The sequence below is a fragment of the Corvus hawaiiensis genome, chromosome 1 (assembly GCF_020740725.1).
Source record: "Corvus hawaiiensis isolate bCorHaw1 chromosome 1, bCorHaw1.pri.cur, whole genome shotgun sequence".
Taxonomy (NCBI): Eukaryota; Metazoa; Chordata; class Aves; order Passeriformes; family Corvidae; genus Corvus; species Corvus hawaiiensis.
The window spans coordinates 56,926,259-56,948,634 of NC_063213.1; the positions used below are offsets into that span (position 1 = coordinate 56,926,259).

Genomic DNA, 22,376 nt, shown 5'->3' on the forward strand with positions numbered 1-22,376 from the left:
CAGCAAATGGCCTCAGACATCTGCCATATCAAAGAAAATTATTTCAGATGGGCACCAGCTGCATCAGAGCATACACAAGTTTGCTACGGATCCAATGGTGAACAGCTCTCTTGCAGTGCAGGTTCAGAAGCTACATCAATACTTTTCTGATTGCTCTTGTCCACATTTTAAGCAGGAATTCAGGAACAAAGAAAAGGTTATGGAAACAGTTTTCAACTTTTTTCCCTTAGCTAGTCTGCTAACAAAAAAGCTTAAACTTGCATCTCTAGTTTGGACTTAAGATCTTAGCTGGGAAAGATTGTACTGGAATGAATAACTGGTCCTTAATAAGGTAATTTCAGCCTTGGTTGAAAGCTAACACCTTTCACATCTGTTGGACAGCAGGACACTTAAATCATTGACTTCAAGAGTGCCAAGACCCTCTCACAGTATGTAGTATTTGTTGCTAGAAAGGACTGCAGATACCAAAGATTTAACATTGACATGCTCAATTTTAAGTTAAAAGTTGATTTCTATGGGGAGTGGGGAGGAGGGACTTGTGTCTTTGATATTTTCAAATTTGTAAATTTGTGGATTTTTAATGAAGTGCAGTCATATCTATATCTCAATCTTTATCTCTATAGCTATCTAGATATGATAGTCACAACAGTTGTTCAAGAAAAACTTCTCATGGAAGAAGCTCTTTCCTCAGCCCACCCCAACACAAGGATTTTTATGCTGGGATGTCATTTTACTAGAGGAAGAGCATTGAGCCTACTGTTCATGAAAGTTTTTATGGAAGTTGTAGTTTGGATAGACTTCCTGACAGCAGTGAGTGAAAGGAACTAACACTGAGCAGCTGTGCCAATTAACAGTATGAGCCTCCCCAGACGCCTTGCTCAATACTCAGCAGGATGATTTATTTGAAGGCGCAGTACACACTTATTAAAATTGTGGCAAGTTTCAACAAATTCATGGAAGGGCTAAAAATTCATGGAAGGGCTAAAAACAGCACCAAAGAAGAATGTAGTTCTGGATGTTTTCCCTCTCATGCTAATATATTCGGAATCAAAACAGCAAAACACTGTTGCAACTTGTAACTGGCTTCCCAAGTGCACCTGAAGAGTTGTCGCTCCTGCAGAATAAGACTCTGCTCCTTGTCCATATCTAGGATGAAAGGAGTGAGGACTGATGGTACAAAACTAAGTGTGCACTGCCTGCTAAGACTATTTTCCAGGAATGTCTGCTTGCTACATTTCTTTGTGCTTCTGAAACTGCATGAAGGGGGTTCTAATATGTTGAATGGGTCTGATAATAAACTGATGTAGGATTTGTGCACAGTTTTAATGTATAGCACATTTAAATAATTCAGAGTGTTTTTTCTGAAAGGGACTAGAATTTTGTATTTGCCACAATAGATTACATTTTGTTGAAGATGCTGTGAGTGGTGGGTAATGAAAACTGAGTAAATTCTAGGGAACTCTGTGTTGAAGAGGAACATTCCTACTCCTACATTAAAAAGAAAAAAAAATTGCTCAACAGACTCAAAGAATTTTCTTGCTTTTATGAGCAGGATGGCCGTAGATCTGAAAAAAAGTAAATGACTATCTAGGGGTTGGTTTTCTAATACATAAATTCTAAAGAATCTCTTACTAAATGCAGTATCAATTGCTATTACAATGTCTAAGCTGTAGATTACCAGGGTAAAACTTGCAGAACTGACAGAAATACGGGACTGTGGGATGTGCTGATTGAAATTTAAAGAGACAAAGCCAGCCCCCTTTAAACACACACGATGAAAACCCTCTGAACTGAGAATACGCTTTTTCTCCAGAGGAACTCACTCATGCACAGAGTTTTTGTACTGTAAGACCAGTATAGTGTCCCTAGCAAATGGTTCTGATTTGAGGTACCACAGGATGCTTTGGTTGCTAGCAGAACTTTCTTGCCATTGCTGAAACTCTCCATTTGCTTTTGTGAGGATGACAAAAGAGGCTTTGGAAAGGCCTTCTTGGGCATTTTGTTGCTAACATGAGGTATTTTTCGAGACCTTAACTGTATTTGCTTGTGCAGTGTTTCAAAGCATTAATGTAAAAAGAATATATGGAAATATTATTGGGAAACATAAAAACCCCATTTCTCCTAAAAATTAGTCACTCAGAGGACATTTTCACCCTTGGTGAACATTCTGGGGAGCTAATGCATTCAGTCCATGTAAAGGAAGCAGAAGCTGCCGTTGTCTGAAGGTTTATGTCAATATGACACTGAAGTGGTCTCGGGTTCCTTCAGGCTAATGGAAAAATTGATTCTCTGTCATCAGAAGCAAGGATGAAAGGATGGTACCTTTTTGTGGAATACTACCAAGTTTTGTTGTATGTTCACTGGTAGAAAACATTTTCTGGTTTGTTTCCATGGGACTTGTTTATTTCTGAGTTCTCCATCCATCGTAAATAACCTCATCCCAAACCTCGTGGCTTTTGTGGTTGTTTCATTAGGTCTGTTTTGGTTTTTTCTCCCTTCTTCCTTTCATTCATATGGGGAAAGAACTAAAATCAGAGGCATCTTTCATTAAGAATTATGATATTTGGAATCAAGCAGATGATTTACAATGTTCTTGTATCATGGTTTCAATTGAAAAATGAAAAGAAGAATTGCTGAGCTTGTCTGAATGCCTATACTTTGGTTGACCCTTTTTCATTTTCCAAGAACATAAAGATGTCCCACTACAATAGCCATAAATTATCAGTCTGATAATATCAAGGAAAAATATGCCAGATCTTTGTTACTTTTGTTGATGCTGTTATGTCTTTTTCTAGGAAGTGCTGAAGATCAGCAATCTGAGGGATGTTTTAAAAAATATCTGTCTTTTTACTCCTTCTTGAGCTTGTATTCATCTTAAAACTCAGTAGAAGGTAACAGAAAGAAAAAGTGCTGAACCTAAAGTGAAACAAAGATTGGAGTGATCCTGCAAACAGAATAGCTATGTGTGAAGGAAATGGTCCTTCATGGTTCCATTTAAACTCCAGCTTCTTTGATGTGATTCTAGGAAAATTCAGAAAGAGCTAAATATTGTTCATTTTCTGCACTGCAACTGAGAATGTGCCATGTTTCGATTATTACAGCTATCCAGACACAAAAATCCCTGTTCCAATATCCCACTTCTTCCACCCTCAGAACAGAACATCACAACATTCCATGCTGTTGTTTTGCACCTAACAGAGCCAAAACCGACCAGTGTATTATAAATCTTTGCAGTGCCCCAAAATACTACAATATTCATGCACATGAGGTTATTTAGTGCGTGGATAGAGGATAGTACGGTCATATACCATTCCATACTAATTTCTGTTGCACTCTTGGTGCCAAGTGGGACTTCTTAATTAGTCCCTGGAATAGCAGTGACTGTGAGTTTATGTAGATGCAGTTAAATTTCCAGTACTAACCAGCAAAAAAGATGTCCTTTTCCACAGTCTACTGCAGGGGCTTTCAGCATAGGGAAGCTAAGTGTATCTGATCCTGTTGAATTTGACCCTTGTCTTGTTAGCCTTACTGCTCTTTCACAGCCAGGTATAGGACACCATTTAATAGCAGGATTATTTTCAACAAAGGCCTGTGGGGAAAAAAAAAGAAATAAAGGAAAATATTTTACCCCATATGATCAGATTTCATCCTTGATATAAAACAATCTGTATTCATAATCTTCCTTTGAAGGAACAAAGCCAAAAACTATAAAAACAGTCTTGCAGCTACAAGGACAGACTTTTAAATATAGTTATGGAAAGGGAATAATTTAATGTCTGCTTTTTTTTTTTAGTAACAACAGTACTTCAGACTTACACTAAGAATGAAATTACTTACATTCCAAACAAAATGTTCAATCTCTGCAAGTTAATTCCTTTGTGATGTGGCTTACAATAAACTTTATTATATACGCACTGGCAATAAACTTCTTAAGAGAACTGATTCTTTCAGTCAGAAAGAATGAAAACCTTACTGATTAAACAAAAACCCCACAATAAACCAGAAATCAGAACTAGACTAACTCAGTAATTTATTTCCCATCTTTTTTGGTTAATTTAACAGGCCTTCTTTTGTAAAAACTGTATCTAATAAATGAGGATAAAAAAGGAACCTCAACTACTTTGCTTCAAACCTATGCTGATCACCAGTCACTTGAAATAAAAGATGCTAAAGATGAGTCAGATCTGGTAATTTAATTTGCATCTTACTGTGTATTAAAGAGACTTGTTGCAGAGAAAGCATTGTACTGTAAATGAAAAAATATGTCTCTACTTCTGCCCTACCACCACTGATAATGTAGCACATTTCTCAAAGACTAGTTCATTACTACACTAGTATAAAAGAAGAAAGCTGAATTAAAAGATTGCTCTTAAAAACAAATTGCAATGATGAAAACAAATACATTAAAAAACCCAGGAAAACCAAATCAAGCTTTTCCTACTCCTCTTCCCCTATATAGCAATCATGTCAGGCATTGTACTAGTTATTTTTTAAAATGACCCAGGTACTATTTCTGAATGCAGTAAAAATAATCTGAAAATTTTTAATATTTCAGATGGCAAACACAAACAACTCTGACTGATTAAAACCTTCATATCACCTGTTACAAAAATAAGTTTGACCAAATGATTCTATTAATACTGCGTTAGTATTAACATACTATGGAAATACCGCATTTCTGCTTAAGGAATACATAAAATGTTCTTTCTTTTTTTCTCTGTGGTATAGCAAACATTTATATTATGCTATATAAGAGCCAATATTTGTATGCATTTGTTTATGAATTTCTACTTGGAAAGTTACAGATATATTACAGCATTTCATACAGAAGCTTTTAGTTACTTTTTATAAAATGAAATGGGAGTTCAAGAGTACAAGAACAGTTTGATAATTTACCTTAATGTCAAATTGAAGGTATCTCTTGTCCATCTCCTTGGAAACCACACTTTCTATGATGTCTACAGGCACAAGCTGGAAACAATCATATGCTGGGCAAAAAATGTTGTGAGCTTCACCCTCCTGAATTTTCAGATTCAAAAATCTGCCAGAATTTTGTCAGTATTTGTGAATAAAAAGGAGAAGTTAAAAGGCTGTTGAGTACTTTACACTATGTTCACAGATACTCACAATGATCACTTTTTAAACAGAGAATAAGAACTATCACTTTCTGCTCAAAAGAGCTACAAATTTGATGAACAGCATAACTAAAAAAAAAGAACACTGTCATGGTTCAAATGTGAGCATCATCAGCAATATTTAGCCCTATGTTTGTGGCTTCCATCCTTGCCATTTATCAGACAGCTCTGCAGTGTTTAATTAAACTGAGCATTACTTCTACCTTAAATCAGAAACAGAACATGGAAGTGTAATTAATCCAGGAAATAATTAATTTAATATGCAATTAATTTCTACAACTGTGCTAATAAAACCAGGTCTGCTCTTAGACACAAATGTCTAAATGGTGACCTTTTTAGTCGCTGACCACCAGAATGCAAGACAGAACAAGCTCAAAAATCTGCTGAAAGCTGGACTTTGACAGTTGTTTAGTTTCAAAGCTGTAACAGACTTATTAATGGAATGTCAAGGAAGATTCCATTCTAACTTTAATCATTTAAAGGACAGGCAGTTATTCCAAGGTAGTCACCTGAGATCCTTTAACAGTTAAGGTAGAGATACTTGTCAATTCATCCCATCTTAGATTTGTATCTTAGAGTTAGATAACTCAGTCCTGGCTATGCTCCCAAGTGACTTAGAAATGACTGGCTCAGAAAGATGAATTCCACCCTAGATGTGCCACCACAAATGCTTGCCACTGAACTCTGGCTCTGAGCCTGTGGCTCTGAGCTGGACCCTGTGTCCTGCACAAAGGACACACAGTCCAGCAGCCAAAGAAGCACCATGTCAAACCAGCGATCTCTTGGTAACCCCTACATCCTGCCCAGGGATTTGCAAGGCAAGAGAAGCACACCTAACAATTTTCTTGCTGCTGAAAAGAACTGCCTTTGGAAAGCTCATATGGAAAAAAAGCTCTTCCTTAGCACCTGGTCAATGAGTTCATACAAATGGGGCTGATCTGCAGTAGGAATAACTGTGCTGAAATGATGCTGTTAACAAGACACTACAGGGGTACAGCTCAAGTAGTACAATCTCCTGAATGGGGACACAGATGAATACAAAGCACTGCATACAGATATAATTATTCCTGGGAAATATGATCAATATTTATACTACCATAATTATCCACGTCTGAGATTTTCACTAGTGTGACTACTCTGACCTATGCAGTAACAAGTGTATTAGACTAATAAGACTTCTAAGTGAAATCTACCCCTCAGTTATTAACCCTCAACATAACGAAAGCATTTTAATTGCTTTTCTGATTGGAAGTGGATTCACAATGCCTAAGTTTAGTGTGCTGAACTCAGAGATGGAATTAAGCATGTGCTTAATTTAGAAAGTGTAAACCCCAATGCTGCCAACACCACATACACAGAGAACAAATCAAGAGTAGGCTTATCTACTTACACACAAGCTTAAAACATTTGCTTAGGAGTTTTGCTGAGTCAGAACCAAAACAAACATTACATAAACCTAAACCAGTTGGTAACAGTTATTTGAGTAACAACTAGAATATTTGATAGATGCAAACCAGCAGCTCTTTGAAACCCAAACACTACTTTAACATTAGCTGTTTATGGTCTCTGTCCTTTCCTCTTCAAAATGGCAAGTATGAAAGTTTCTAAAATGATAGAAAAGTACATATACTCACGCCTCCCAGCATGCTCTGCAGAAGTCATGTCCACAAGGCATATCCACCGGGTCTTCAAACACAGAAATATTACACATGCAAATGTCACACTGTAGATGAAAAAAATGCTTCTGGTTAAGAAATACCCTAAAGCTTTTTGTATTGTTAGCAAAATGAGTTATATTGGAAAATCTCAGCAAAAATTTAAAGCACTCAGTAAGGGAAAAAATCTAACTGTATCCAGAAAAAAAAGTTATTTAAGCTATAGGAAGGGGAAAGATTGGGTATCTCTGTTTCTATAGCTCCCTATCCAAAGAGCGTATTTTGGGCTGCTTTTTGTAGTGTCCTTGAGCTCAGGAAGTGCTTCACCCTGCAGAGTGCTGGAATCTCAGAGTTAGAGTTCTAGGTACAAAAGGGAGCTGCATTTTTCATCAGATTCACTGACAGCCAGAAATGAGTTTGGAAATGATAGAGGCTACAGGAAATGTTTAGCATCTCACACAGTCAGGTCTAAATCAAGGTGGAACAGTTTAAGTGTGCAGCACCAGGAAATATTTCAATAACCTACATATGTATTATTTTTTGAAAAGACTTTGAGGTTTTTGATCAAAATGAAGAGTAAGTTACACTACAAATACTCCAACAGAAGATATAATTGTTGAATTTTTCAGAAGTAAGTACTAAAGAAAAAAGAACACTAAATACTGAGACCCTTACTCTGAAATAGTTAAAGAGAAAATACTCACTGCTTATGGTTATCTGTGGAAATAAATATTAATATTCTTCAAGAAATACAGAAAGACTTTTCTTTTCATTGAAACAAAGACACTGTGAAAATGTATTTCAACTTTCAATGCATTGGGTATTATACACGCATAGGATATTTTCAGAAAGTTAGCCTGTGCTATGCCACTTTAAAAGCACTTATATTACAGCAAAACCAAAATCAAACGAAAAAATGGCCTTTAAGGTGTAAAACTCAGTGAAGATATGTATTGTTGCTTCAGTAATTTAACTTTATTGTCTTGCCAAAATTAAATATTTTAAAAGTTGGCAATTCGTTAAAAATAATAAGAGCTGTAAATTTTGTTTAAAGTGTATCTTTAAAGTAAGGAATTTAATGAAGCCCTGAGTTCAAAACATCAGGTAAAAACATTTACTAGAACTGTTTATAAAATAGGATGCAAATGTGAAACATGTAAAGGAGCTTTATACCTTGCGGTTTTATTTTATCTATTCCTTTTAGTTTTTATTTTCCTGGCAAAATGAGATTTGATCGTTCAGGTAAGATTCTTAAAGAAACAGGAATACTAAATGTGTAACTCTGGATTTGGATTTAGACACACTAGATCTCTAATGGCAATCATTATCCAAAGCTGCACTCCTTGCTTATGGAAAATCAATGAGAAACAAAACACACAATGTAAAACTGAAGACATATAATCTTCTGTTCAACATTTTAATTAGGACAATTACTCATGGACAATGTTCTGCTAATGTAAATAAATGTACAGTAATAATATACCTTCTATATAGCTTCTTTTACAGCATTTTACAATTAAAGAAATAAAATGTTTCTATGCAAGAATGCAAAATCTTAATTTCAATATGAGATTTAGGGATGATCCATTTGCAGGACTGCATGTAATATTCTAAAAAAATGCTTAGATCACAGAGCAAAAGTTTTATAATGCTGCAGCTGTGGATTATTAAAAAGAGAACTCTGTCTTCCAAAAGAGCCAACACTGATTTTAATGAAAGGCGCTTTCATATTTCAAATTTGCAACAGCTTTGTAAACCGCTTGAAGCAGCCCACACATAGTAAAAGTAATTATAAGCTTACAGTACACTAGTGGGTTGACATTTCAAAATGCAGACAAAGACCATTTTGTTTTCTAAAGAAAAAATTTTCAAAAGGCAGGGTTCACAGAACTGAGTACATTTGGGGAAATGGATACAATGAAAGTGAACATCTTGATAAGGATGAGATGAGAAGTTCAAAAGAGCCAAATACACTGATGTGACTGTAGCTGTCTAAAATGAGAGTTTGTGAGTGACAGCCGAAGTAAAAACAGAATGGTTTCTATTTGCCAGATGCTCAACTGTTTTATCATACAGAATGTTTAAGGTGCCAAATTCTCTGTTCACCACTTTTGGAAAGAGAAACACTTTATACTTTTACAAAGGTATTTTTGGCAGCTCCCCTGTCTACACAGGTGCACTGTGTTTAGAAATCAGCTCTTTTGCCTTGCTGGTTGAAGATCTATTTATAAATTTACCACAGCTGTCTCCATGTCTCCTGGTGAGGGGCTGATTTCATCGGGGGAAGTGACAGAAGAGCGAGTAGTGCGTGGAGTGCGTGGAGAAGGGAGCGTGTCCCACGCATTGTATCCGCTTGGAGGGGGCGTTGGCATCTGAACCCCTGAACGCTGGCAGCAATTCTCTGGGTTACACATCCAGGCTTCAAGTAACTTCTCCCTGTCCCAGTCTTAAAGAAATATAGAGGTACAGGAAATTATGTACCTGACAATGTTTAAAATGTATTTTGTAACTCCACTGACGCGCTGGGGGGGATGGGGGAGGGGGGGAGTGGAAAGAGCGTCGCGTCCATCCCGATCGCGTCCCGCCGGAGCCGCTCCGGGGGTGCTGCGCGAACGCGCTCGGACACCCCCTGACACACCGGAGTGCGTGGATACTCACAAACACACACAGAGCCGGACAGCTCCTGCAGCGTCACTGGGGACACAGAGGCGGGAGGGGCCCTTTATATGGAGCTCCGAGGGGCTCATTGAGGTCCCCGCCCGAAGGGATCCAGGAACAAAGAACACTGAGGGGTGCGGGGTTTTATCCGGATCGGCACCGGGGGAGGGCAGAACATCAGAGCCTATCCTTTGGGGACCAGGGGATGGAGAGGGCGTGGGGTGACAGGACAGTGAGCAGTGGGGAAGGCGAGGGGTGGAACAAGGGACCCGGGAACCAGTGGGGTATCAAGGAAAGGAGAACTTAAAAAGGGTAAAAGGGGATGGTCTTAGACCTCTGAGCCTGCCCACTGCCCACCAGCGGACCTCCACTGTTTTGGGGCTCTGTGGCTTCTTGGTCATTCCTGCAGTGGATTCAACCACTGCAACACTCCACCCATATATAAACACTAGACAAAAAAATTTAAAAATGACTAAGTATAATAAAGTGTGATTGAATGGAACCTTAGACATTACATTTTCAAGAACGCATTCCAAGATAATACATAATGCAATGCATTTTTGTAAATAATTGCATCATAAGCATCTCCTTTCCCTTCAATATCTTAAAATTATTTCTGTTATTTATTTACAGCAATTGTAGTAGCTAGAAGACTCAACTGAAAACCAGAACTGTACCGACTTTCACAGACAGATGAAAATATACCAGCCCATACCACGGAATTTTCATTATTTTCCTTTCTATGAAAAAAGTAACTGTTTAATATGAATTTAATTTTATCTGTTGTGGGGTTTTTTTTAAATGAAGCCAGGAAATGAAGGAAGAAGACTAAGTAAGATCCAACTGGATTACAAAAAGATTTGAGACCTAATGCATCTTTATATATATATATATGCATATAAGTGATGTGTTTCCGGGGGGGAAAAAAAATCCCACCTAAGTGGAAAGAAAATTTCATATATTCTCACTACATTTTATTCTATAATTAAGTGTTAGTAAATGTTTTACTTCTCTTCATAATTAACATGTTACTAAATGGATCCACTGTGTTCTCTTTACTAACTTAAGAATTTTAGTAAAACACAAGGTAGTTATATTTGTTGAATTGCTTCTTTTTTATCCTGAAATCTACTGCTGTATAATGAACTAAAAGAGAAACAATGTTGAAAAAACACTTGTAGAAAAACGGTAAAGTTATCTGTTTTCATGACGTAGCATTTTTTTTAATCTTGCCTCTAATTCTACATACTTCTGTCTCTCAATTAAAAGAAAAAAAGAAAAATACACTCCTAACTCTTAAAACCTGTGTCAATAAATTGATATATTTGTACAACAAAAGAAAGCAAAATCTGCTGGATTAAATATTATATGCCTGTAAACTATTAAACTGAATATATAAGAATGATCTTTCCAAGAATTTAAAACATGCTTTTCATACCTTGTGTGAATTAAGTCAAGATTTCACATTATTCTTCTGTGAATTTCAAGATTTAATGCAAAAACATTACAATTTGTCATTTGATGTCAATTGTCTAAACGTCTGTAAATACCTGAGTTATTCCCTTTGCTAAGCTGAACCAATACAGCTACAGGCATAATAGTTGGCTTTCTCATGACTTGCTAATTGTCTGTGCCTCTATCTGTGCCCTGGCCAATTGCATTAAGTTACCAAGAACATCACTAAGGCAACATCAGTAGAATGACCTTTCCAACACAGACTGATTTCTTCTCAACTTTCAATTCCTGCTTGCTAGATGCTGGCAGACATTTCTCCATAGTTTACATCAACCTCACTGATTTTCAACTAATTGCAGACTGAGCTGAGAGTTTGAACACTATTCCCATAATTTTCCTCTTCAAAATATCTGCACAGGTTATGGATCCTACTCAGTCAAGTATTTATAGTTTTTAGCCTTAATGAGACTATTCTGGGAATACAACAGCATTCAAATATTGCACATATTATAAATACAATATAAGAATTAAGCAAAGCATCAACATTAAAAAAAAAAAAAAAAGCAAGGACTGTGCCTTAAATATAATCAAACTGGCACAAGCTCATGTTTACTTAATTTAATGTTAAAAGCAACACAAATATCAGCTATGCAAAATAATGTAAAGGAGATGAGTTTCAGGTACCACAACTCCTCATGAAAGTGTACCAAAAGCTGTGGGTTTAAAATAATGTCGATTTCACTTTTCCCTGTCTCACTGATTTTCACAAGGAGCCCACAAAAATAATAGGGTATGAAAGCTTAATCCAGCAACACAGTGATGAGCACGCAAACCATTAACTGCCTGAGTAGTTCCTTTGGCATAAAGTAACAATGCAGATGCTTCAGTAAGCATAAGTTTTTAATCATTGAATCAAAGCCTAAAGCTTACACTGAATTTCAGAGATACTTTTGTCTGGAGCAAACACACTGAATTCAGTATATCCCCTTTCTGACAACCCCAGTCTAACTTGAACAAGAGTACAGATTTATGTAATTGAAAATAAAGTAGTTACAGATATCCCAATGGAAAAGCATACTCTGTATTAAAAGTGTAACTATAAAAAATCCTTCAAAGGACATATACTCATTTAATTTAAATTCCAAGGCAATTTCCAACCACTTATTACAATGGTCAGACTGCTTTTATTAAAAAAAAAAAAAAAAAAATTTTGATCTGGTTTTATACACAAATATGTAGTGGCAGAAAACCAATCATCTGACAAAAATAGGTTTGATGAATTTGACTTTTTTGACATATAAAACCATGGAAGTTTTACTCCTGTGTCTCTCACCAAAATAGGGCAGTTCTGTTTTTCCACACTGCTTAAATTAAACTGTCTTCCATTATAATTCCTAGTTTGAATCACTTTCCTATCAGCTTCCCTGTCTGCCTCAATGCTTTTTGACATACTGCAGCTGTACTTCTTTATGAAGTACTGTGTGGTCTGTTTCCTGCTATTTGATTAACCACTACTTCCCTTTCACTTGGAAATAAAATGCAAACATAAAACTGTGGTTTTGAATTTGCTGAAAGCAGTTTCTTTAGACTTTAAGGTTTGGGATTACCATGTGCCCGAAGTAGAGCTTCTGCAGTAAAGAGCGGGGCTTGAAGCATGTCAGCAGATTCCACGATCAGCATATCCTTAAGCCTTCGCAGGTCTTGAAGTCTTAGACCCTCATATGGCTTTAAGAAGAAGAAGAAGAATGATAATTCATGTCTACTATTTTCAAGTTAATCTCTAATGCAATGTTAAAAAGAAAGCATTCAAAGCACTGTTACTGTTCACGATCTCAGTTGTGAGGCAGTATGGGACAAAATTTAATCACTGTGCACACCAATGACCATGCAAAGCTATATGGAAACACTGTCATTTTGTAATATTTATAGTATGATTTTTGTAAACTTCAAAATCTAAAAGCCATCTTCAAATTATAAGATAGCCTAACACCCACTCTCTCTCTCCCAAAAAAAGCTAGATATTCACAGAATCCAGATGAACTTTGATTCAGTGATTAGGCCTCAGATATTGTGGAATAGCTATGACAGTGCATGACTAGATTTGAACTAAGGATTTAGAGAAGAGCCAGAGAAAGGACAGGTTAACATACATTGCATATAGATTCCCTGACACTAACTTTATACATTAATTGAGACCTGCTAACTCTGACTTGATCTGGAGGAGGATACATTGAGACATTAGACAGTAAGAAGTTTGTGAGTAGAATCCAGTACAGGTCCTCTGAGGCACCCTTTCAGAAGCGAAGTCAGTCCTGAATAGGACACATGAGACATGCAATTAGATGTGCACAGAAACACAGAAGAGTTGAGGTTGGAAGGGACCTGCAAATGTCACTTTTTCCCAACCTTCCTCCTCAATCAGGGTCACTTAGAGCCAGCTGCCCAGGACCATGTCCAGATGGCTTCTGGATATCTCCAAGGCTAGGGATATACTGTACAAGAAGATGTCAAAACTCTTTGAGAAACAATGGCCAACTCTCATAGCCCTACAGAGAGCAGATTATCCAGCTACCTTCCTGGTCTGGAGCTCCATTCCCTTATTACAATTAAAATGCCCAAATCAGAAAGACAAAAAGAAGTAATTTTAGGATTCAGAATTAGCTCCAACCAAAAGAGCAGAGATACACATATGTTTGCAGACTCCTTTTTAAAACAAAGAAAGGAAGACTATGAGAGCAAATAATGTATTTGTTAGTGTTGCACACAGAAAATGCCCCCTAGGAAGGAAGAGGAAAAAACAAGTGGGAGGGTCTGCATAGAGAATGGATACAGAAAGGGTATGTAAAAACCACTATTCTTACATGCACTGGTTTTATTTATATAAAGGATAGCTAACAAAATATTTAAAGCATTTGACATAAAATGTTACATGCTCAGAACTAATTAGGAACCTGGCCACCAAATGGCAATTGTCTTCAGCAATTTGGAGACAGAAGTACACAGCAACAGTGGTGACAGATAATCACAGTTAAGACTATGCATCATTATTTACTATCTCCAGTGCTAGATTATAAGGACACACATGTATGCATACATACATAGCCCAAAAGCAAAAGACTGGTTCTGTCCTAGAAAGGTTACAATCTAAGTAAAAGTCTACTGTCCCCTTTGAGGATAACAAGCAGAAGGCAAAAGTGATGGGGAGAATGGATTCCTTGGGTTTCTAAATGCTTTTGTTCTTTTGAGACACCTACACTAAAAATGTAATTTACTTCCTGTACTCCAGACATCATCATAAACTCCATAATGCATCTAAAACCATAACTGACTCCCACAAGGACATCATCTCCTGTTAGATAATCAGTGAAATAAACAGGTGCTTCTCGATATTAGAAACTTTGTCATCAGCAAGAGTAATGCTCCACAGATATGAATTGGGTCTTTGTTCTTTCTGAGAAAGCAAGCAAAGCAGAAGAGAAATGACCTATGAGTGTCCTGACCTGTATCTTGATTGCTCAAGTTCAGGCAGTTTCTGTATGTCCTTCCATTGCTGATCATGCATGACTCAGTAAAGGACAATCTGAACGTTAATGGCTTGCACTGAAATAAATCTGGGCCACTTGGATTAATAGCATGCTGGAATTTGACTGACCTTCTTAACTTATTACAAAAGAGATAATTTAAAAAAAACATTTCAGAGAAACAGGGATACTGTGTGCCAGAATGATTATAATTGTGCTGTATGTACAGCAAAAAACCAGAAGCAAAATGGTCATGACTGAATCTGAACTCCGTTTTGAATTGCAATTGTAAAACAATCAGCTGTGTCAGCACAACAGTACTCAATTCTTGAAGACCATATACATCATAAGAAAAAATGTCTTTTCTGTTAAACTTGCAAAATATAAGCATGTTTTATGACCTGGTATTTTATCCTGAAATGCAGATATGTTCAGAATTATATTTAATTGATTGGTTCTAGGTCAAACACTGGCAAGTATCTCCTCTGAGTAACAGACCTACTATATTATCTCAGCTGGAGCATTCCACACAACACAGCAAGGGAGTTTTGGATCTGCAGTTTTTAAGAATCCTTATTTTATCTTTTTAAGTAATAAGGAAAATCTTTATTAAGAATGTGTTTGAAACGTCAGACATTTGTTTCATAAAATAATGTATAAGCCCACAGAAGAAGCTGAAAGAAAAGAAATTTTAGGCTGGCACTATCAAGTCACTTAATCTGGAAATTCCAGAGTGAAGATTTTATACAATGGGAACCTTAAAAATGTTAATGTGTACAAGACAGTCTTGTAGAGATTTGTGAAGATACAGTCTTTAGTTATGAGGGTGTACATCCTTTATATAATATCACAGAGTTTTGTTTTTAACTACTTCAAACACTGATGACTTATCTCTGCAATGCCATGTGCTGTAAAGGATTTTGATTGCAGCTTATGATGCTCAGAGACCTCCTTTAATGGTCATTTATGGAGGAGCTCTTTATTGATATTTGCTGTGAAAAAGACATTGATCAATACTGGCATAATTTAACTAGATAATGATTTTGAAATATACTGTTAGTTGCTACTTTAATGCATTGCTGAGCTTCTCACTACAGATTCCAACATTTCTGTATTCTCAAGAGCTCTTCTTTGAAATTTTCTTCTCAAATTTTTACTACTAACATTTAGATATCCCAAATTATACATTTTTTTTCTCCTGAAAGTACTTTCAATATGTAAGCTGATTATTTTAACAGCTCATTTCAAACTATTATTACTTTCTTCTCTTTTAAAGCACCATTAAAATAGACAGGGGCAAAGTACCTCTTTGCTACAGTGATGACTATATAATTAAATGGTGTCAAAACACTCCATGCAAACATCCTTCTTTATGGGTGGATGGAGTTCTATAGTTAATGGAGTAATATATTAAAAAATTATTTATACTCCATTTAACTCATTCAAGTAAAATTACATGTACATAAGAGTACATGTATCTTAACTAACTGTACTCCCCTTCTCTCCTTTCACTTAATAAACCATTCTCTATCTGTAGAGAAAATAAATTTTAATAATTTAAGAAAATTCTTTGTACTTATGGTATTTGCATTACTTATATATTTATATGACATCAATTCAGGAACTGAAAACCATTCCAATTATTATACACTCAGTAAATCTGTGATACACTCACTAGCAGTGATTTTTACAGTATTCAGTGGCACATATGTAAAATGATGAAGAAATGATATATTTTGCTAGTGCACAAGGTATTTCACTGTGTCTGACTGAGAGCCAAAACTGTTCTTGATGATCTGCTCTCAGGTACTGCTCATTCCCAGATGTTTCTTATGTAAGTTTAAAACATTACATTATTTGATTGAAAGAAAGGACCCTGTTATCTCCCAGGAGTACATCACCAAGACAAATATGCTCTCATGCTACAGTAAACAGCAATGTAAGAGACTGTGCAAAAGAACAACCAAAATCTATAAAAGCAGCTTAAGAACAATCACTTACTGTCATATTATTTAGTGTATCTTCAATTAGATTTAAAATATAAATTTAGATTTTATATGACAAAGATTTTTTTTCAGATTATTCAACAAAGTAAAAGCAAAGAATCAAGAAAAAAAAGATTGTGTTCTCCTGTAAACATGGCATATTTGGAAGGGGAGGTATTGGGTACTATCATTCCAGATACTACTGTGCAGATCATAAACACTGGAGTTAAGCCCATTTGGCTGTTTTGCCTGGGAAGAAATCCTATTCATGGTTTTCAAATGTTTTATCTTTTCCTGTAACCTTCATTCAAAAGAAGCATTTCCTTTGAAAATGCATTTCTTACAGTTCAAAGTTTTTAAATTATTCATTAATGAATATTTTCTGTTTTGGAAGGATGTTGAATGGCAACAATTACAAGCTGAATACTAAGCTAAAAAAGCATTTTGTACACTCCATCCCTTAGTTTTTAATACATAAAAAAGAAATAGAGAAAAAAAGTAGAGGATCATCCTTGAGAGGCAATTTTGGTGAAGCATCAGTGCTCTGGGGCTTTTGACGGAGGCATCACCATAGCCAGTGGTAAGGGCAGCTTTCACTGCCGTCCCAGACATTTGTGTACAGACCTGGAGGACGAGGACATGCAGTCATTTGGATTGCAGCTCAGTGTAAATCTTTCTAAGGCTGTTTTTTCAACTGGTTTTGGCCACTCTGAGGGCTAAGATTGAAAAATTAACTTCTCCTGGCTCTTGGCTCCTCCCTTGTGCCAGCACTTGTGCTCTTAGAGATAAATACGAAGTTAGACAAATTATCCCACTGGAAGTCATAAAGAAAGCGGGGAAAAACCAGCAGGGAGCACATGAAGACAGAATTGCTCTATGTAAATCGCCAAGGTCATCAATTGGTGTACCAAATTCCAGGCTGATATGTTTTGGCTTGTGAACATTTAGAACACATGTGAGATGTATGTGAGATGGACAACTGTACAGTCCCTTGTAACTATCAAGTTTTTAAGCTGGTTTTGCTCAGCATCTACCTTAAAGAGACATGAGACAATATCTTCTCTTGCAGAAAAACCTGTTCAAGCGGCCCTTGATTTTTCCCATGCATATCTGTAAGCTCCCCGTCTTCTTAACGGTGCTGGTATATATGCCAGCAAACCCTTGGTATAAATATGATGATAACAACTATTCAACTTACATGAAAAAGTTACATATTACCACTTTTTAAAAACTTTTTCTTCTTTTAAGCTAAAATATTGCCATGATCCAGCTGAAAACATAACCTTCCTAATAGTTTTACTTGCATAACTGAAGGAGTGGTAAACTGCAATGATGGCAAGAAACGGCTGCAGCCTTTCAAAGTGTTTCTGCCAAGAGAGGAAAATATAATTTCAAACTATCTTCTTACAGTTTGCGTGCCCCTACATGGGAATATTCGGAGAAACTAAATTAAGTACATTTGCTATTTCAACGTACAAAGTATATTAAACCTCATGTCTAAATCTCTCATCTAGGGATAAATAATCTAATTAAGCCTGTTTATATTTTAATTGATCCAAGAAAAATGGTCAAAAAATTAATTGAACACTACAAAAAGTACAAAAACACTACAGAAAAGACTTTCTTACTCACAAATAAAAGTGACCATGAGTGGCATTTTTCAGGGAAACAGTTCATGTGATCTAAGCCTACTCATGTATTTTCTTTTAAACATCCTTAGGGCATAAGTGGGCTAAGCTAGTAAAAGGCCAAGCCATGCTATTTCTGAAGGGAGTAACCATAGAGAAATCTACTGTTCTTTAATTTAAACAGAATTAATTTGTACTATTCACTGAATCATATAATTTATCTATGTATTTGTCATGGGTTAGCAAAGCATAGTCCCGGAAGTGATGTTCTTGCAAAGGGGTGCTTACAGCTTCCTCTGTGACCTGACAGCACCTATCAGTGGCCAGTTTGAATATGGACAATTCTTTAAGCCACTTAAAATTGTGACTGCCTCTGTGATCCACACTTAAGAATAGAAAACCCAGAGGCAGACTCTGTCTCGTTTCCAGTGTTGGGACAGGTGGCTGCGGGCCCCGTGTGGGGGCCAGTGGGCCAGGCCCAGGCCCTGCTCGGGCCAGGCCGGGCGGGGCCACGGCCATCCTGGAGCCGATGGGCCCTGTTCCATCCGCGGAACCCCCCCACAGCCCTGCTGTGGGCAGCCGGAGTGGCTCGGAACCGCCCCCCTCTCCAGTGCGGCCAAGATTCAGCTGAAGCTGCACCGCTGTCCGGCAGAGATCATGTGAGCAACAGTGATAAGCGAAATTCCAGCTGCAAGACCTAGGTGAGATTAACCCTTTTAGTGCTGTGAAGAGCTGAAAACCTGAGGGAAGAGAAAGAGGAGATGCTTAAAGCTGAAATTACCCATTGTAATTTCATGAAGGCATGGGGGGGTGGAGCGTTCAACTTGTACTTGTGAGAAAAAGCACCTGTGCTGAGATAGGCAGATGCTGAAGCAGCTGTAATTTCATGAGAAGTTTGAACACGGAGAGATGGAAGCGATGAGGACTTTTGCTCCAAATGGAAAAGGAGAAGACCTCAATTCCTAGAGATGCTCCCAGAGATAGTCCTAGAGATGAAGATGAGGAGGACCCTTTGCTCCTAGGGAAGGAGGAGGGCCTCTGTTCTTAGAGATGAAATGCTCCCAGAGAAGAGAACTTTTGTTTCTGAATGGCTCAACCTTAAATTTATAGCCCAGTAATTCAAGAGTGGACCCTCGAAAGCAGTTGTGGGAAAAGCTGCAAGCTGGGGGAAGGGACTCACATGCGAGCAGAGAACCAACCCGGGCGGCTGGCTCGTTGTGATAATGTTTTCATAGCATGGGCAAGAGAGACTCCTCTTCCTAAATGAACTGAACAAGGTTATTATGGAAGTGGTAAACAGACTGAACATCTTAAGGGTTGTCTTTCTACATTGTCAGTGGGAGAAGGGAGAGAGGTGGGGGGGAGGGAGGAGGAGAAGTGTTCTGAAGGTGTGGTATGATTTTTTTTTCCTTCTTTTAAGTCTGTTAATAAACTTCTTTATATTATTTCAAGTTTGGTGCCTGCTTTGCGTTTCTCCTAATTCTTATCTCACAGAAGGTAAATAGTAATGAGTATTTTGGACCAAACCACTACAGTATTCTTATTTAGAATTTTACTTAACTAAAATCTGATTATGGATAGGGAAGGAACTTGTACTCAGAATCTTTTTGGTCAAATTATCCTTATGGAATCACAGTTGTCTGTAAGGCATAACAGAATTCAAGCAAATTTTTTGTCAGTGAATTGTCTCTCTGTTTCCAAAATTTACTTGGAAATAACACCACTTGTTATTACCTGTTTTTCACACAAACTCTGGTATGCAGTAGCTTCAGGCATCATGTTATAAAACAAGAAAGTAAATGCACTATTTTAAAGTCTTGCACTAGTCAGTTTTAGTGTTTTTTGTAACATTCAACCCAGTCTCAGTCCAGGAAGATCCACTGAAACAGTTTCCCTACTCTATTCCACAGATTTGCTCCATTTCAGAATTTCTTTTGTCTTAATTTTTGAGACAAAAAGGCATCAAAATTAAAAAAAAAAAAAAAATTTGGTTTAAATTAAATAAAGATATTAGTGTCATTGAGTATTTTAAAATTAAAGTTTGATTTAGAGAAACTGTTTCCCAGCTTACTGGCCTCACTGTATCTCCTCCAGCCTCACAGCCTGCAAGACAGTCCAGGTAATTAAGATATGGATAAAATTTCTGTTTAATTTTGACAATGTATTTGTTATGTTCTCAGAGCTTAACTTGAAAATTATAAAGAGCTGTGCTTGAATTTTTTTACAAATACAAAGTAAGAGTACCTACTGAAATACTTTGCAGACTTTTGTCACAATGTAACTGCAACAAATAATGTATAAAATACTTCAGATTTAAAGTATCCTCTGACCTCTTTTTTGTCTAAAGCAGCATACTCAGCTTCAATGCTTTCAGCTTCAGGATCACGTGAAAATACCATTCGAGATTCCAGGTTAAGAGCCAGCTCTTTGTGGTGCTGTTTCTCTGCACAGTCACATGGGGTATCTTTATTTTCATTTTCTGCAAACAGATCTCCACCATGTTTTACTAGAAGCTGAAAAGTAAAACAGCAAAGTAAGCAGTTATTAATTAGCAACTCTAATCCATAAAGAAAAGGCACAGTAGTTAAGAAGAGAACAAAAAATTATGAACAAGAAAAACGGAGAAAAATACAGTAATAATAATAATCTCTAAAAAACAAAGATTCTCTATTGTTATTAATTAAATTACTGCTTACTTTCATGCATAATTATAGCTATAGCCACAGTAATTCCAAAGAACCACAAAATCTAAGAAATATGTTACAAGGCAATGCTGCACAATGTTAGTTAGGTTTTAAAGATTAAAATTCTGCTTTACTGATATGGTCAGTGCCCCACAGAAAATGAGGGGCCTGAGGCCCTCAAGCATGTGTCAAGATGGAGCTAGAAACACCTTTAAATATTCCTTCTACATGGGTACAACTCCACCGTTTGTATTCTTGTGCTGACAGAAAATAGGAGATTCCTTGAGTAGGAGAGATGAGAGGATACCAATTCACAGGGAGCACAAAATACTACTGGCAGCTCTACTTTGTTTTTGAGGACATGAAAAAAGTGAAATGAAATAATGCTAATTCTAGTAATTCTCATACAGTCTAGTATGGTGCCATTTCACCAACCCCTTCTCTTGCCAGTAACCTCCCCCCCCAAATGCAGTCTCTAACTATTAAACCCTTGTGCTGCTCTGCTTAACTTGCTAACTTGTTCTTCTGCTATAAACTGACCTGATATAAGCAAGGACAGCATATGCCACAGATTTTAAAGGCCCAAATGGACCATTCTGTTGATTTATGATGACACCTTTATATCATTACTAAAATGATTCATCGCGTTTCTAAATAAAATCTATAAACATTATCTCGCCTTCAAGTTAAGATCATGATGTCTGTAACGACACTATCCAGGGGATTTTAAAACTCAGGTTCTAATTTTTATACTTCTAAAAAACCCCAAATTTCTCCAATGTTATCTGTTCTTCACATAAGCCTTTTAGATCATGATCAGACACTCCTTAATTTTTTCTTCAATAGAAGAGAAAATTTCCTTCACCTGTCACTGCAGAATACAGAATGTTTTTTACAAACCCGGATTCATTCTTGTAGATTGGGAAACCTTTCCCACATTCTCCAAAATAAAAAGAAATGCAAACCCAAAAATACTGCAAACCAGTGCAACGACAAGATTTAGTTGAGAAGATATTAGTGTCATTGAATATTTGATCTTCATAGCAGAGTATCAGGCAGAAATACAGATAATATTGGGACAACTACCAAGATACACAGCCAACAGTTAACCTTTGTTCTATCTAAACTTAACATTGCCAAAACTTTGTTAACTTGAGTATCATATTCTGTCTGTTCATTTTAACCTCTAACAGAAATTTTACTGAGGCCACTAAGACCTCTTCTGAGGGGGGAAAAAAAAAAAAATATATATATATATATTTGAAAGAACATTCCATAGACTTATGCAGCTCAAAATGTAATCTGCAAGATGAGGAATATGCAAAGCAAAAAGTTTTTAATAATGATGCCATATTTCTCTAGAAGCACTGTTAAAAAGTCTTATGTTGCTTGATTAATTGAGATTAATAATCTAAACAATCATATTAGCAATTTAAACAATTGCAAAAATACCATTTAATACGCCAAATATACTGTGATACTGTGGAATGTATCTGGATGAAATCAAATCTATTCAGCATGTAAGTTATTATTGTCTATTCAATAGTTTGAGATAAGAACATTAATTTTGCCCAAACTATCTTTAGCAATGGGTTCCACACAGCTGTTTTGCTCAGAGAAATCTAACACATGTGAATGGAGCAGTATCAAGACTG

The 22,376-nt window shown here is 36.7% G+C and overlaps 1 protein-coding gene across 6 annotated transcripts in view; it reads right to left on the reverse strand.

Moving 5' to 3' along the window:
* ANKIB1 (ankyrin repeat and IBR domain containing 1) overlaps nt 1-22,376 on the reverse strand; it is a 91,590-nt gene that overhangs the window by 17,155 nt on the left and 52,059 nt on the right. For all 6 annotated transcript variants that reach the window (XM_048305713.1, XM_048305721.1, XM_048305686.1 and 3 more), the window contains 6 exons: nt 20,368-20,550; nt 12,511-12,628; nt 9,028-9,236; nt 6,770-6,858; nt 4,897-5,041; nt 3,423-3,589 (listed from right to left, as the gene is read on the reverse strand). In XM_048305713.1, the coding sequence (XP_048161670.1) occupies nt 3,423-3,589; nt 4,897-5,041; nt 6,770-6,858; nt 9,028-9,236; nt 12,511-12,628; nt 20,368-20,550 (911 nt within the window). The remainder of the gene's footprint in view (nt 1-3,422; nt 3,590-4,896; nt 5,042-6,769; nt 6,859-9,027; nt 9,237-12,510; nt 12,629-20,367; nt 20,551-22,376) is intronic.